Source organism: Lathyrus oleraceus, chromosome 5, assembly GCF_024323335.1.
Source record: "Lathyrus oleraceus cultivar Zhongwan6 chromosome 5, CAAS_Psat_ZW6_1.0, whole genome shotgun sequence".
Taxonomy (NCBI): domain Eukaryota; kingdom Viridiplantae; phylum Streptophyta; class Magnoliopsida; order Fabales; family Fabaceae; genus Lathyrus; species Lathyrus oleraceus.
In genome coordinates this window covers 294,377,640-294,394,673 of record NC_066583.1, presented here as the reverse complement: position 1 = coordinate 294,394,673, position 17,034 = coordinate 294,377,640, and the positions used below count along the sequence as shown (strand labels likewise).

At 34.9% G+C, this 17,034-nt stretch overlaps 5 protein-coding genes across 10 annotated transcripts; all 5 read left to right on the top strand.

The window, feature by feature from the left end:
* Window positions 1-648: 648 nt before the first annotated feature.
* Window positions 649-1,295, top strand: LOC127080278 (uncharacterized). The gene is made up of 3 exons (XM_051020605.1): window positions 649-981; window positions 1,087-1,156; window positions 1,240-1,295. The coding sequence occupies exons 1-3, from the start codon at window positions 649-651 to the stop codon at window positions 1,293-1,295; spliced, it is 459 nt and encodes a 152-aa protein (XP_050876562.1).
* Window positions 1,296-1,930: 635 nt separating this feature from the next.
* LOC127080277 (protein SODIUM POTASSIUM ROOT DEFECTIVE 2) lies at window positions 1,931-4,967 on the top strand. The gene is made up of 3 exons (XM_051020604.1): window positions 1,931-2,134; window positions 4,683-4,758; window positions 4,834-4,967. The coding sequence occupies exons 1-3, from the start codon at window positions 1,931-1,933 to the stop codon at window positions 4,965-4,967; spliced, it is 414 nt and encodes a 137-aa protein (XP_050876561.1).
* On the top strand, window positions 3,656-8,184 carry LOC127084036 (cation/H(+) antiporter 15). Of its 2 annotated transcripts, none has more exons than XM_051024402.1 (5): window positions 3,656-4,595; window positions 4,683-4,758; window positions 4,834-5,564; window positions 5,714-6,718; window positions 6,873-8,184. In XM_051024402.1, the coding sequence occupies exons 3-5, from the start codon at window positions 5,367-5,369 to the stop codon at window positions 8,088-8,090; spliced, it is 2,421 nt and encodes an 806-aa protein (XP_050880359.1). In that variant the 5' UTR covers window positions 3,656-4,595; window positions 4,683-4,758; window positions 4,834-5,366; the 3' UTR covers window positions 8,091-8,184. The 2 variants fall into 2 exon arrangements, with proteins under 2 accessions (XP_050880359.1, XP_050880360.1); XM_051024403.1 differs by having other exon boundaries at window positions 4,814-5,564.
* Window positions 8,185-8,751: 567 nt separating this feature from the next.
* LOC127084037 (cation/H(+) antiporter 15) lies at window positions 8,752-12,646 on the top strand. Of its 5 annotated transcripts, XM_051024406.1 has the most exons (5): window positions 8,752-9,148; window positions 9,256-9,385; window positions 9,563-9,967; window positions 10,138-11,142; window positions 11,300-12,646. In XM_051024406.1, exons 3-5 carry the CDS (start codon window positions 9,770-9,772, stop codon window positions 12,503-12,505), a joined length of 2,409 nt encoding a protein of 802 aa, XP_050880363.1. In that variant the 5' UTR covers window positions 8,752-9,148; window positions 9,256-9,385; window positions 9,563-9,769; the 3' UTR covers window positions 12,506-12,646. The 5 variants fall into 5 exon arrangements, with proteins under 5 accessions (XP_050880363.1, XP_050880365.1, XP_050880364.1 ...); XM_051024408.1 differs by having other exon boundaries at window positions 8,752-9,385; window positions 9,843-9,967; XM_051024407.1 differs by having other exon boundaries at window positions 8,752-9,385; window positions 9,827-9,967.
* A 1,253-nt stretch (window positions 12,647-13,899) lies between these two features.
* LOC127080276 (cation/H(+) antiporter 15) lies at window positions 13,900-16,487 on the top strand (the record flags this gene model as incomplete). The annotated part of the gene is made up of 3 exons (XM_051020603.1): window positions 13,900-14,094; window positions 14,179-15,186; window positions 15,270-16,487. Coding segments are annotated over 3 exons (2,421 nt in total), but the record flags the coding sequence as incomplete, so codon positions are not given.
* Window positions 16,488-17,034: the final 547 nt, after the last annotated feature.

Below are 17,034 nucleotides of genomic sequence, written 5' to 3'. Positions count from 1 at the left end.
GGGGCAGACCTAAGTTTTAGGTCCACATCCTCAACTATGATCGTCCCACCCTGTTTTTTGCGGGTTTTTACGGGGCGGGCATGCCCATTTGCCACCCCTAACTACCACTGAATTACATTATAGTCAAACATCTCGAACTTTCTTTGTTTTTTTTTTTCTTTTAGTTTTGATATTTATTTTTGGTTCCGAATGTTAACTTTGTAGTTTACTTTGATCCCTTAATTTAAAAAGGATCCATATTGGTCCCTTAAATTTTCAAAACTTATTATATTAATTTTTTTCATCTAATATACGACAAATAAATCGATAAGAACTAAAATGACATATTTGAAAGAATCAAGAAATAAATATTTTTTAGAATTTAATTGATATATATTAATCGTGTAAAGATTTTTTACACTGACAGTTAATCACAACCAATAATATAAAACATTTAAAAAATAATACAAACGGAGGATTGTGATGTATTGACGGTGTAAAATATTTTAGAGTGACAATGACAATTAATCTCGAAGGAAATAACATAGATGTTGGGTAATTGATATTCGTGTTTCGGTTAACAACATTGCATCTCATAACAGAAAAACACAAACCACTTGAATCTCGTCTCATCTTCTCTTCATCATCTCGCGTTCAATCCTGATTTTTATGGAAAAATCCGTTGAATCAGTGTTCATAAAGGGATTATCACGTGTTGTATCATCCGCAAAACCACACAGACACAAAACAACCCAACCCGTATCGCCGAACCGGGTCACCACTCCCCGAACCACAAAACAAGACCTCACTGTTAAGGTGGAATCGCCCAAGAAGATGGAACCTATCGATTGTCGAACACCACTTGCCAAGGTGGTCGCCGATTGCGCCAAGCGGTGGTTCCAAGACACACTCAAGGAGGCCAAAGGTGGAGATAGCACCATGCAAGTTCTGGTTGGTCAAATGTATTACTCTGGATATGGTGTTCCTAGAGATCCTCAAAAGGTCTTTTTTTGTTTTGTTTATACTTTTCAATTATATTGTCGATTACAAACCCTAATTATTCGTTCCAGAATTTTGGTCATACTGTGTTACAAAGTTTGTTTATAGGGACATGCTTGGATTAATAGAGCCTCAAAAAGTAAAAATTCAGTTTGGAAAGTAAGCCAAAAACAGCCGGGTAAGATGCTCTTTATCTTATGTTCAAATTACTGAAATGTCGTTTTGTATGTTCTGATTTTTATTTATTTTGTTTACATACAGGTTATAGAGCAAGTGATTCTGACTCATGTGATTTGGAGAACAAATCTACTCCTTAGTTTGCAAGTATGAGCTTGAATTTGAATTCTATAATAAAGCATATGATATGAAAACTTCTTGGCACTGATGCTTGTGTTTATTTACTTTGGCATCCCAAACATTAGTTGAATCTTGTTAACCGGCAATTGTTCCACTTAGTTGGATAAATAAGCTGAAAACAACTCATGCATATGTCATAATTTGTTTTTGTAAGTTCTTCGAAACAATTTCACTAGTGTTTATGTCAGCTGATAAGTTATGATATAAGTCATTCCAAACAGACCCAAGTGTCTATCAGCTGAGTGCTGCACCTATTTGGTTGTTGCTATAGTTAGTATGAAAAGTTACCTGATAATGACTAGGAGTATGATTAGTATTTCAATGTATTCAGTATGATACACTTTAATTGGTATGATCGATGTTATAAGGCCTTAACGGAGATTAAGGCAACTGGGCGTTGACATTTATTGAAGTGTTATAGGTCTAAGTCAATTAATAGGATCATAAAGTGTATTTGGTGACCCTGATAGTGATAAGTAAGACTCATCATGCTGAACTATTGCAGCACTGGTGAGCACCAACAAAATGATATTGGAGTGTAATTGTCTCATAGGACGTGAAAGATGGTGATTGAGGAATTAACCCCCCATGATATATGGTGAAGTTGTATATTGGTATTGTTGAATTTGTGTTGGAACCCCCCACATTGCTTAGATTCCTGAGCTGCAGCGTTGTCAATGGCGGTCCATGGAGGAGAGCCAAAATCCTGTCATACCAGCCGCTTTGCGGCACTGTTATAGCGGAAAAACCCGCAATATCGGCTGATATTTACCGTTGCTGCGAGTCCCAAAACCGCCATGTATATCCGCCATAGCGGCCATGGTGCCGCAATTTGATAACACTGCTAAGCTATTGGATGTATAAATGTGTTTAGGCAACTCCACCCTTTGAGCTAGCTTTTAGGATGAGATCCAAGCTCATTTAACAATATCGATATGCTATATTTACATATAAATTGTATAAAAACAACGCCCATAATGAAAGAGTAAAGCCATATTCCTTGATAATACGTTATAGTCTAAGGTTTTGTTTGGGAGTTTAGAGGGGAGGGGAAGACTTTCGAAAATGAATTTTTAAAAAAATATAGGAAAATATTTGACATTTTTTGAAAGAATGATTTTGTATAGATTGATAAGATAGTGTTTTTCATTACTATGTTTTTAATTTTCAGAATACTATAACACAATATATTTGGAAAATTTATGTAAACCATCCAAAACCCTTCCATACAAATTTTGAGTTCCCTCAAATTAGGAGGATTTTGTGTTATGAATAAAAACAAATCCTCCAAAATTTTCCCCACCTAAATCCCTCTATTTTTTTCATTCAATCCTTCCCTTTTTTCAAAGTCTTCTCCTCCAAACTCCCGAACAATGCCTAAAAAAAAATAACAGGGTTAAAAAGGTGTGTGAAGCCATTGATCAATGAATGGGCTCAAACTTGTGAGGGTGGACAAGATGGACAGAAGCTGCTTGCTTCAAACATGTACGATGTTGGGGAATGCTGTTGTGATTTTGACTGCAAATTGCAGTGTAAAAAACTCGAAGAAATGCTGCACCACATGCATTCGTCAATGGTCAAAGGCGATGGTATAGCCAAATGATAACTACGTGATAACGAATGTTTAAATACTTTCAGGGTTAGGTTGCAAAAGTAACAGGCTTGCTTGCTACTGATTGTAAGAGAACCCTCCAAGAGAGGTTTCTAAAGCTTAGTTTGTCAGCATGGACATGATAAGAACCAACTTTTTCATTGTTCATTACTGGAGTTAATCGATTCTTTCTTTAAGTTTTTGAACCAGTTCGTCCCCATAACCTGGTTCTTGACATTTTTTAAATTAAAAAAGAAGACTTTGTAAATGGATAAAGGAGGACCATTCTAAGAGAGAAAATATGAATAAGTGGAATAAAAATTTATAAAAGTGGGTTAAGCTGCGGGACCCATTTTGAGCTCTAGAGATTTCACTATTGGAGTAAAAAATAAGTGAATTGCTAAAAAACAACCCAAATTGGATTCACCATTGCAGATTGTGCTCTAAGGGCTTAGAACCCTGTTAATGAGAATCTAGAAAAGTCTAGATTGCGATGTGCTTTACTTTTAATTCAACTATTGTCTTTTTGAATGCTATTACTTAACTTTGAGAGTAATCTTTTGGTTTAACATATGATTATTCATTTTTGTGGTGACTTGTTGGGCTCAACTACTTGACACTCTTTCTGGTTTTATAATATAAAAAGCCTGATTTTATATTTCTACTTCTATGTGTGTTTCTATGCAAATGTAATCGTAATCTTTGACATGTTTCTTTTTTCTTATACAGAAAAGTGTCCTTAACTCTCTTTTGACCTAATCTCAGACGGTACTGCATTCGTTAGTCATTACTGCCTCGTCGATGAAGAGGAAGTGTTTGAAATCCCTGTTTGAGTTTGCTGCATTGTGCAGCAAGTATTAGCATGCATGTCCCTTTATACAAGACAACCATGTCTTCTTTCAATCTTTTAAAATAAACTTTTTGTATTCTATCATATGTAACTACTGGTGTAGCCATACATATTTATTGTATCAATGTATCAAACGCTTTAGATCAACTTTCTATATATGAGAGTATTTTAAGAATTATGGAAGGTGTTTTATGATTTATGAAGAACATGAAATAAGTTTCTCACAAAATATTTTCAACATTACATCTTATTGTTAAGAGACAAGCAAATGAAATTGCTGATATTATAACCATGGTGTCTTCATTTTAATCTTATTCTCATTTTTAAAATTTATTTATGATAGTTCACTTGTATTTCTACTTTGATTGATGATAAATGAAATGATCTTCATTTCATGAAAAAAAAGTTGATTTGTGCGAGCGAGTGAAGATGAACAAAGTAAAAGTGTTTTTTCACTTCTAGTCTTTGAAAAAAAATACATTTATATAAGACAATAAAATATACCAAAATTCAATTGTGAATAGGGGTATTTGGTGGCAGTACAATATGAGGTTTATTTTATTAAAAAACTTCATTATCTTTGTAACACTTTCCAATACTTTCAATTTTCTTCCTTACTGAAAGTGAAAGCTTCCTTAATTTACGTTAAGAATCCAATTTCTGTCTTCACCTTATCTTTTTCTCTTCTATATTTTATATTATATTGATACTATTTGCTTTGATTCGGTTCCATAAATCATTACAAAGTCTCTTTCTCTTCCTCTTCTGTCATCTCTGTTGAAGACTTGAAAACCATCACACACATTCAGAATGACTAATGTAAAAACCAACCATTGATCATCTTTCTGTTTTCATCTATTTGTCAGAATCTGATCTGAGATACTTGTTCTTCTTATGTTTCATCAGGTCGTGGAAGTGAAAGTTGGTTTGCACTGTGACGACTGTATCAAGAAAATCCTTAAAGCCATCAAAAAAATTCAAGGTACTTTCATTTTACTACTTAAACAACATGGACTGTTTTTGAAATGAAAACCTAGGTGTATGTGTGGCTTTGCAGATATTGAAACGTATAACGTCGACACAAAGCTGAACAAGGTTATCGTTACCGGCAACGTCACAACAGAACAAGTTACCAGAGTCCTTCACAAAATTGGAAAGAATGCAACTCCCTTTCAAGAAGATGCAATTTAGCTTCTCTAGCATATACAATCTTCCTTCTTTGCAAAAAACATATTGTACTTCATATATATGATTCAATAATCTATCAATGATTTGTCTACTTATTGTGTTATACACATGTTTATTTATGTTAGACAATAATTTTAATTTATAATTAAAAATATTTGTTTACACAATGCCTAACTTTTTTGTACAAAAATAGAGTTTGCAAGAGAGTGATTGATTTCTATAATAAGAGAAGTTGAAGGTGAACCATCAAACATGTTATTTCCAAAATACAAGGAAAGCCTCTTATTCCTTCGTCAATCTTATCATCTTCTCTCTTTCACCATTTTCTTCTTCTTGTCTAGGAAAAATACTGTTAAACAATAAAGACAAATTTCAACTGCTAAAAGTTTATATATAAAAAAAATGGAAATTATAAATTCTACACTAATATGTTCAAGTCCTTATCGTAATTCTCACAAGAGTGTGTGGATGTTAGGCAACCCACTTGCTTCCCCCACTCCTCTTCTCTTTCTGCAGGTTTCACTTATTACTGTTGTTTCACAACTCGTGGATGCTTGTCTCAAACCACTAGGACAAACCACCCTTGTATCTCAGATTCTTGTAAGCTTTTTATATTCCGTCAATCACATAATTAGATAATCACATTCGTCTGTGTTGGTGCTACGTAGAATGTTACATGTGATGCATTTTAGTTTAAGAGTGTGTTAAAAAGAGGTTATTTCTAACTAACATTCTTAATATCTGAATAGGGAGGATTGGTATTTGGTCCATCAATGTTGGGGCACAAAAAGATGGTGACAAGAATCTTATTCCCTATGAAAGGTTCTTTAGTACTTAGCACAGTGGCAACTTTCTGCCTCAATTTCTTCTACTTCATATGTTGTGTAAAGATGGATACTGCAACAATGCTGAAAACAGAAAAACAAGCCATCACAATTGGTATTTCTGTATTCACGTTCGCATTTGCAATCCCTCTTGGGTTATCCTTTGCATTCACCAGTTTTGTTTCCATGGACAAAACCCTCGCGGCTGCTCTCCCTTTAATAGCCATCTCGCAAAGCTTTACTGTATTCATCAGCATATCAGTCCTTCTAACAGAGCTTAAAATCCTAAACACCAATGTCGGCCGTCTAGCATTATCATCGGCGATGTTTACCGATGTTGTTAGTGTCCCTATGGTAACACTTATTTTTGCAGTAATGCAGGTTAAAACTTCTCATAAGAATATGGTTACACTGCTATGGATCCTTCTATCCATAGGTGCACTCTTGGTTGTTATCTTCTATGTAATGAGGCCGACTATGATATGGTATGTAGGCCGGTTAAATGGAAAACCGATTGACGAATTTTGTATTGTCTGTATCATTCTGTGTGTTCTCTTCACTGCATTTTGCAGTGAGTTCATTGGACAGCACTATTCTATGGGACCGATATTTTTAGGCTTGGCTGTTCCTGAGGGACCGCCTTTAGGATCGACTTTGATATCGAAAATGGAAACACTTTCTGTTGGGTTTTTGTATCCATTATACCTTGCTGTCAGTGGATTGCAGACTGATATATTCAAAATCAACTTTCAGGCTACTTGGATTATAACTGTCATAGTGGTAGTCGCTTTTGTCGCAAAGATCATTGCTGTTATTTTGCCAGGTTATTATTACAAAGTTCCCATGAAAGATTGTGTTGTGATTGGGCTAGTTCTCAATGGCAGAGGTATTGCTGAGCTCTCCATGTACAATTTAATGAAGAGCGGCCAGGTAAATTGATATTTCATACTAGTAAGTTCAATCCAATATATCGAAATTTCAATGTATTTTTTGTCCTACAAACTCTGTAAAATTTGATTTTGATTCTACGAAATTTTGGAGTGAGTGACTAACATGATACAGAAAAATATCTTTTTTATGGCAGCTACTAACAGGACAAGTGTTCTCTTTTCTGGTGCTGACCCTTATATTGATAAATGGTATCATATCACCACTGGTAAAATTGACATATAATTCTTCAGCCGAGTATCGTTCAGGAAAAAGAATTTCAATACAACATACAAAGCAAGATTCCGAGCTCCGAATCATGGTATGCTTTAACAAGGATGAAAACATCCCAACAATGTTCAACATCGTAGAAGCATCGTGTGCAAGCACAGAGAGCAATGTTGAAGTTATAGCAGTTCACTTTGTAGAGCTTCTGAGAAGATCAAGGCCTCTTCTCCTCGCTCACCAACCGTATGACACGCTTCCGGTAACCATTTGTGATTCAACTCAACTCGACAATGCATTGAAGCAATATACACAGCTCAATGAAGGGTGTGCACATGTTCAATCATTCACATCAATCTCCGACTTTGACACAATCCACGAGGATGTCTGCAGAATATCCCTAGACAGAAGAGCCAACATTTTGATCATGCCATTCCACAAAAGATGGGAGATAGATGGAACGGTTGAGGTAGAAAATAGAGGAATCCAAAAAATAAACATTAAAGTCCTCGAAAGAGCGCCTTGTTCAGTCGGAATCCTCATCGACCGAGCTATCTTAAGCGGTTCTCCGTCACTTTTAATAGGTAAATCAGCATACTATGTAGGAGTACTCTTCATTGGCGGTGCAGATGATGCTGAAGCACTAGCCTATGCTAGCAGAATGGCTAGACACGAGTGTGTGAATGTATCTGTTATTCGGTTCCTTGTTTTTGGAGAAGCGAATTCAAAAGATAGAAAATATGAAACTGATCTTGTAGATGAATATCGAAATTATAATAACAGAAACAGTAGGTTTAAGATAACCGAAGAAGTAGTGAAAGATGGAATCGAGTTTGCTTCTATAATTAGAAGAATGGTAGATTGTTTTGATTTAGTTATGGTAGGGAAGTCACATCCACAATCAATATTGTTACATGGACATGATCAATGGAGTGAGTGTCCAGAGTTAGGTGTGATTGGTGATATGTTGGCTTCACAGGGTTTTGTGACAAAGGCATCTGTGTTGGTTGTGCAACAACAGAGGATTGGAGGGAGATTCATTAACCATAATGTTATACCAAGTCCAAGGGATCATCCAGTAGGTAATGTTACAATGGATGAATCACCAGGACATTCTTGTTCTATTTCAGTGGTTAAATCTGACATATAATGTATTAGTGATATGTATATAATATGTTGGCTGTTTTAGGAAATTATTCCCAAGATATAGAGTTATGATTCTCTTTTTACTTATATTTCATCAATTTTGTTTCACGTCATCAAAATTTTGTCATGTTAAAATATATTATTAGGCTATGGTTATCAGAGAACACATTCTCGAATCCATAGTCATATATTTTATCCAAATTTTTATATTATTACTTCAAATTATTATTATTCAAGGTAAATGAAATGAAATCAATATAATTCTCAACAATTTATATTCAATCTCATATAAAATTATCAAAATCTTAAATACCCATCATCGTCTAACTCAGAGACACGTTCAAGTTATAAGTATAACTCATCATCTCTAATGAAATGTTCAATGAATAAATTGCATTTTAATATTGTGCAAGATATAATGAATAAATTGCATTCTAATATTGTACAAGATATAATGAATCAAAGAGTGGCAGCAATAGAAAAATTCGGATTTTAGTAAGATGAAATATTATATTATCAAAATTTAATATTATGTAGTACTTACTATTCAAACTAGCTCTTATTCAGATAACATTATATATATATATATATATATATATATATATATATATATATATATATATATATATATATATATATATTATCACTCTTCTCGTTCTTCTCTCACTCTTCTCATTCTTCTTTTATTTTTCTCTCCTTCTTCACTCATTTTAATGGATTCAAATAATTCAAATGATCTCAACAAACTCTTTTACGATTTTATTGAAGAAGAATTAATGGACAACACAAATCAAGGACTACTAATGTTAATGCTGGAATGTTAATATGAAAGTTTCTCTAGGTCAAAGAGAAGAACAATGATAAATCATAGTAGTGAAGGACACAATCTATTATTCAATGAGTGCTTCTTAGAAATTTTATTATACACAAATGCTCTAATTATGTAGAAGCTTCAAAATGCATAGACATGTGTTTCTTGGAATTATAGCCACCATTGGAAATTATGATGAATATTTTCAAATTAGGGCTGACGCAATGAACATGCGTTCTCTGATTAGAAAGGTTGAGGTTTTTCAGTTGCTTTTGGAGTATTTGAATGATTCGGGTTCTAAGGGGTGTAATCTTCCGTCTTTGCTTTGTTTGAAGGAGCTTTATTTGTTGCTGTATAGGTCGAAGATTCTTCTTGATTACTGCGCGCAATCGAGTAAGTTGTGGCTTTTGCTTCAGAATCAATCGATTTTCAGGGCATTTTCATGATTTGAATCAGGATAATCCTTAAAGCCATCAAAAAAATTCAAGGTACTTTTCATTTTACTACTTAAAAAGCATGGACTATTTTTGAAATGAAAACCTAGGTGTATGTGTATGTGTATGTTACATGATAATATTAATTTATATTACTAAACATTTTAAAACAGTGTTAAATTAATTAAAAATATTTGCTTACACAGTGCCTAACTTTTTGTATAAAATTAGAGTTTTCAAGAGAGTGATTGGTTTCTATAATAAGAGAAGTTGAAGGTGAACCACCAAACATGTTATTTCCAAAATACAAGGAAAGCCTCTTATTGCTTCATCACTCTTATCATCTTTTCTCTTTCACCATCTTATTCTTCTTGTCTAGGAAAACTATTGTAAGACAATAAAGACAAGTTTCAACTGCTAAAAGTTTATATATAAAAAATGGATATTATAAATTCTACAGTAATATGTTCAAGTCCTTATCCTAATTCTCACAAGAGTGTGTGGATGTTAGGCAACCCACTTGCTTCCCCCACTCCTCTTCTCTTTCTGCAGGTTTCACTTATTACTGTAGTTACACAACTCATGGATGCTTTTCTCAGACCACTAGGACAAACTTCCCTTGTATCTCAGATTCTTGTAAGACTTTTATATTCCGTCAATCACATGATTAGATAATCACATTCGTCTGTGTCGGTGCTACGTAGAATGTTACATGGGATGCATTTTAGTTTAGGAATGAATTAATCATGTTTAAGAGTGTGTTAAAAAGAGGTTATTTCTAACTAACATTCTTAATATCTGAATAGGGAGGATTGGTATTTGGTCCATCCATGTTGGGGCACAAAAAGATGGTGACAAGAATCTTATTCCCTATGAAAGGTTCTTTAATACTTAACACAGTGGCAACTTTCTGCCTCAATTTCTTCTACTTCATATGTTGTGTAAAGATGGATACTGGAACAATGCTGAAAACAGAAAAACAAGCCATCACAATTGGTATTTCTGTATTCGCGTTCGCATTTGCAATTCCTCTTGGATTATCCTTTGCATTCACCAGTTTTGTTTCCATGGACAAAACCCTCGCGTCTGCTCTCCCGTTAATAGCCATCTCGCAAAGCTTTACTGTATTCATCAGCATATCAGTCCTTCTAACAGAGCTTAAAATCCTAAACACCAATGTCGGCCGTCTAGCATTATCATCGGCGATGTTTACTGATGTTGTTAGTCTCCCTTTGATAACAGTTATTTTTGCAGTAATGCAGGTTAAAACTGCTAATAAGAGTATAGTGACACTGCTATGGATCCTTCTATCCATAGGTGCACTCTTGGTTGTTATCTTCTATGTAATGAGGCCGACTATAATATGGTATATAAGCCGGTTAAATGGAAAGCCGATTGACGAATTTTGCATTGTCTGTATCATTCTGTGTGTTCTCTTCACTGCATTTTGCAGTGAATTCATTGGACAGCACTATTCTATGGGACCGATATTTTTAGGCTTGGCTGTTCCTGAAGGACCGCCTTTAGGATCGACTTTGATATCGAAAATGGAAACACTTACTGGTGGGTTTTTGTATCCATTATACCTTGCTGTCAGTGGATTGCAGACTGATATATTCAAAATCAACTTTCGGGCTGCTTGGATTATAACTGTCATAGTGATAGTCGCTTTTCTTGCAAAGATCATTGCTGTTATTTTGCCAGGTTATTATTACAAAGTTCCAATGAAAGATTGTGTTGTGATTGGGCTAGTTCTCAATGGCAGAGGTATAGCTGAGCTCTCCATGTACAATTTAATGAAGAACGGCCAGGTAAATTGATATTTCACACTAGTAAGTTAGTTCAATCCAATATATCAAAACTTCGATGTTTTTTTTGTCCTACAAACTCTGTAAAATTTGATTGATTCTAAATTTTTTTGGAGTGAGTGACTAACATGATACATAAAAATATATTTTTTTATGGCAGCTACTAACAGGACAACTGTTCTCTTTTATGGTGCTGACCCTTATATTGATAAATGGTATCATAGCACCACTGGTAAAATTGACATATAATTCTTCAGCCGAGTATCGTTCAGGAAAAAGAATTTCAATACAACATACAAAGCAAGATTCCGAGCTCCGAATCATGGTATGCTTTAACAAGAATGAAGACATCCCAACAATGTTCAACATCATAGAAGCATCGTGTGCAAGCAGAGAGAGCAATGTTGAAGTTATAGCAATTCACCTTGTAGAGCTTCTTGGAAGATCAAGGCCTCTTCTCCTTGCTCACCAACCGCATGACACGCTTCCGGTAACCAATTGTGATTCAACTCAACTCGACAATGCATTGAAGCAATATACACAGCTCAATGAAGGGTGTGCACATGTTCAATCATTCACATCAATCTGCGACTTTGACACAATCCATGAGGATGTCTGCGGAATATCCCTCGACAGAAGAGCCAACATTTTGATCATGCCATTCCACAAAAGATGGGAGATAGATGGAACGGTCGAGGTAAAGAATAGAGGAGTCCAAACAATAAACATTAAAGTCCTCGAAAGAGCCCCTTGTTCAGTCGGAATCCTCATCGACCGAGCTATCTTAAGCGGTTCTCCGTCACTTTTAATAGGTAAATCAGCATACTATGTAGGAGTACTCTTCATTGGCGGTGCAGATGATGCTGAAGCACTAGCCTATGCTAGCAGAATGGCTAGACACGAGTGTGTGAATGTATCTGTTATTCGGTTCCTTGTTTTTGGAGAAGAGAATTCAAAAGATAGAAAATATGAAACTAATCTTGTAGATGAATATAGATATTGTAATAACAGAAATAGTAGGTTTGAGATAACCGAAGAAGTAGTGAAAGATGGAATAGAATTTTCTACGAGTGTAAGAGGAATGGTAGATTGTTTTGATTTAGTTATGGTAGGGAAGTCACATCCACAATCAGTATTGTTACATGGACATGATCAATGGAGTGAGTGTCCAGAGTTAGGTGTGATTGGTGATATGTTGGCTTCAAAGGATTTTGTGAGAAAGGCATCTGTGTTGGTTGTGCAACAACAAAGAATGGGAGGGAGATTCATTAATGCTATGCCAAGTCAGATTGTACATAACGTTCCAATGAATGAACCACCAATACCTTCTTGTACTATTTCAATAGATGAAAATGGCAGAATGTAGATACATCTATTTCATTAGTGATAATTTTTTTTTTATATTTTTTAGTTCACTCCTTTGAGTTTCCTTTCTACTTCTTCCTTAGAATTATTTGTTTATAAATACAAACTGATATTCTTACACGATTCAATTCTATTCGACCCATACCCATGAGCATAACTTTAACATCACTTCGAATTATCGAAGGATTAGGACAAGGAAAAGAATAACATTGATTATATGACTACGACTAAACTTTTATAGTAAAACTTTTGAGCAACGACAAAAAATATTTTGATTCTCTGCAGTCTTCTTGAATGCTTAATTGCGTGAAAACTTCTGTTCATGTCTGGCGTAGCAGATATTGAAACGTATAACTGGCAACATCACAACACAACAAGTAATTAGAGTTCTTCACAAAATTGGAAAGAATGTAACTGAAGATGCAGCTCAAACCCACCACAACTGAACTTTACTACTGTTTAGTTTAGCTTCTTTAGTAATAAATCTTTATTTTTTCCAAATTAAAACATCAATATTGTACTATATATAAGCATGGTAAGATTCAATAATCTATGAATTATTTGATTATATCTATCTACCAATGTTATGTAATTCTTGAATTTCATGTACATACACTATCAAATCCGAAATCATAATGACCATTTTTTCTAAGAAATATGACTTCTGATTACTCGGATGTAAGATTATGATTAATTTAATTGAATAAATAATTAATTTACATTAATTTCAAATTTTCAAAATTCAGATGAACTATTTAGTTGAATGAATCAAAATTTTGATTGTGATTTGAATTAATAATTTTTTTAAAATATAATTAACCCGGCATAGAAAAAATGGATGTCTCAATTATTAGGTTTTTAATTGTTTATATGAATATAACATATAGTGTCTTTGTACATACATGAGTAATTTGACATATATAAATACATATTATCTCATGATTAATATAATTTACATAACCATATACGTTAGTGAAGGCGGACTTAGGGCTCTCTCAAATATTCAGGTTGAAATCTCTGTTATGTACTAATAGTTTTTATGATGGAACACTTCATATAGAAGAAAATCTTTGGCTTCAATTGAGGTGAGATTTAAAAGGATTGGTTATATGTTTGCTATTTAAATTTTCACAATGCTTTCTAGTTAATATGATTGGCATCCTTTGGATGAAAGTGATACAAAAATAGAGTTTGCAAGAGAGCGGTTGGCTTTTAAAACAAGAGAATTTGAAGGTAAACCATGAAACATGTCATTTCCAAAATACAAGGAAAGCCTCTTATTCCTTCATCACTCCTATCATCATTTCTCTTTCATCATCTTCTTCTTCTCTATGAAAAATAGTGTTCAAACAATAAAAACAAGTTTCAATTGCTACAAGTTGATATATAATAAAAATGGATCTTGTAAATTCTTCAGTAATATGCCAAAGTACTATTCAGACTCACAAGAGTGTGTGGCAGTTAGGCAATCCACTTTCTTCCCCCACTTCTCTTCTCTTCCTGCAGGTCGCTCTTATTACTATAGTCACACAATTCTTGGATATTTGTCTCAGACCACTAGGACAAACCTCTCTTGTTTCTTATATTCTTGTAAGCTTTTTATATTCAATTGCATTCGTCTGAGACAATGTTGCACATTATTTGTTATAACTAACGTTCCTCATAACTGAATAGGGAGGATTGGTGTTTGGTCCATCAATGTTGGGGCACGGAGATATGTCCGTGACAAGAATGTTATTCCCTATGAAAGGTTCTCTAATACTCAACACAGTGGCAACTTTCTTCCTCAGTTTCTTCTACTTCTTATGTTGTGTAAAGATGGATACTGCAACAATGCTGAAAACAGAAAAACAAGCCATCACAATAGGTCTTTCGGTTTTCGTATTCACATTTCTAATCCCTCTTGGATTAGCCTTTGCATTGACCAAATTTGTTACCATGGACCAATCGCTCGTGGAAGCTCTCCCGTTGATAGCCATTTCGCAGAGCTTTACCGTATTCATCAGCATATCAATCCTTCTAACAGAGCTTAAAATCCTTAACACAAACGTCGGCCGTCTCACGTTATCATCCGCGATGTTTACGGATGTTTTCAGTTTCTCCATAACAATACTTATATTTGCAGTATTGCAGGTTACAACTACTCATAAGAGTATGCTGACACTAGCATGGATTCTTCTTTCAATAATCGGACTCTTGGTTTTTATCATATATGTACTGAGGCCGATTATAAAATGGTACATAGTCCGATTACACGGAAATCCAGTCGGCGAAATTTGCATTGTCAGTATCTTTCTATGCCAGCTTCTCACTTCATTTTTGAGCGAATTCATTGGACAGCATTATGTTATGGGAACCATATTTTTTGGCCTGGCTGTTCCTGAAGGGCCACCTTTAGGATCGACTTTGATATCAAAACTGGAAACGCTTACTTGTGGTTTTATGTATCCATTATACCTCGCTGTCAGTGGATTGGAGACTGATGTATTCAAAATCAACATTCACACTACTTGGATTGTATCTGTCGTAGTGATGGTCTCATTTTTCGTAAAGATCGTGGCTGTTATGTTGCCTGGTTATTATTACAATGTTCCCATGAAAGATTGTTTTGTGATTGGCCTTCTTCTCAATGGCAGAGGTATCGCCGAGCTTGCGTTATACAATGTCTGGAGGCAAGGCAAGGTAAATTGATGTTTTATACTAGTAAGTTCAATCCAATATATCGAAATTTCGATGTTGCTTAAGAATCTCTTTTTTTATGGCAGCAACTAACAGGACAACATTTTTCTTTATTGGTGCTGACCCTTCTAGTGATAAATGCTATCATAGCACCATTGGTAAAATTCATATTTAATCCTTCAGACCAGTATCATTCAGGCAAAAGAAGTTCAATACAATATATAAAGCGAGACTCCGAGCTCCGAGTCATGGGATGCTTTTACAAGAATGAAAGCATCCCAACAATGCTCAACATCGTAGAAGCATCATGTGCAAGCAGAGAGAGCAATGTTATGTTTATAGCACTTCTCCTTGTAGAGATTCTTGGAAGATCAAGGCCTGTTCTCGTCGCTCACCAACCGCATGATACGCTTCGGACAACAAGTGGTTATTCAACTCCACTCGAGAAAGCATTGAGGCAATATACACAGTTCAATGAAGGGTGTGCTCATGTTGAATCATTCACATCCATTTCCGACTTCGACACAATCCACGAGGACGTCTGTCGAATATCCCTCGACAGAATAGCCAACATTTTGATCATGCCATTTCACAAAAGATGGGAGATAGACGGAGCGGTCGGGGCAAACAATAGAAGAATCCAAATGATAAACATTAAAGTCCTCGAAGGAGCGCCTTGTTCAGTCGGAATCCTCATCGACCGAGGTAGCTTAAGCGCTACTCCGTCGCTACTATTAGGCAAGTCAGCATACTATGTAGCAGTACTCTTCATTGGAGGTGCAGATGATGCAGAAGCACTAGCCTATGCTAGTAGAATGGTTAGACACGAGTGTGTGAATGTATCAGTTATCAGGTTCCTTATATTCGGAGAAGAGAATTCAAAAGATAGAAAACGTGACACTGATCTTGTAGACGAATATAGATATTATACTACCGGAAATAGAAGGTTTGCGATAACCGAAGAAGTAGTGAAAGATGGAATCGAGTTTTCTTCTATAATTAGAAGAATAATAGATTGTTTTGATTTAGTTATGGTAGGGAGGTCACATCCACAATCAGTATTGTTACATGGACATGATCAATGGAGTGAGTGTCCTGAGTTAGGTGTGATTGGTGATATGTTGGCTTCACAGGATTTTGTGACAAAGGCATCTGTGTTGGTTGTGCAACAACAAAGAATGGGAGGGAGATTCAGTAACCATAATGTTATGCCAAGTCCAAGGGATTATCCAGTAAGTACTGTTTCAATGGATGGATCACCAGGACATTCTTGTTCTATTTCAGTGGTTAAATCTGACATATAATGTAGATACATATAGTTTATTAGTGATGTGTGTATGTATATAATATATAGGGTGCTTTAGGTAATCATTCCCAAGATTGAGTTATGATTCTCCATTTACTTACTTCATCAATTTTGTTTCACTTCATCAAAGTTTTGTCATGTTAAAATATATTATTAGGCGGCGGTCGTCAAAGAACACATGCTTGAATTCATAGTCATATATTTTATCCAAACTTTTATATTATTATTGCATTTCGAAAAATACGATTTCTTGCAATGGTCGTGAAAAAATATTTCGAACAGAGCCATCATCGAACTTTATTTATCTCAATGAAGAAATTGAAAAATATCGATAAAACCTTTAAAACCAGAATAATGGTCATCGCAATATTCGGGTTCGAGAGTCGATTACGCAAAGCGGAATGTATTAGTACCCCTTACATTCGTTGTACTCAACGAGAACCTTTTTGTCTAATTTACGATTGAGTGTTAGCTAATGTTATTTGTTTTCTTTAAGTAAATAAAAGAATTGAAAAAAGAAATGAAGGAAACCTCAAACGGGAAAA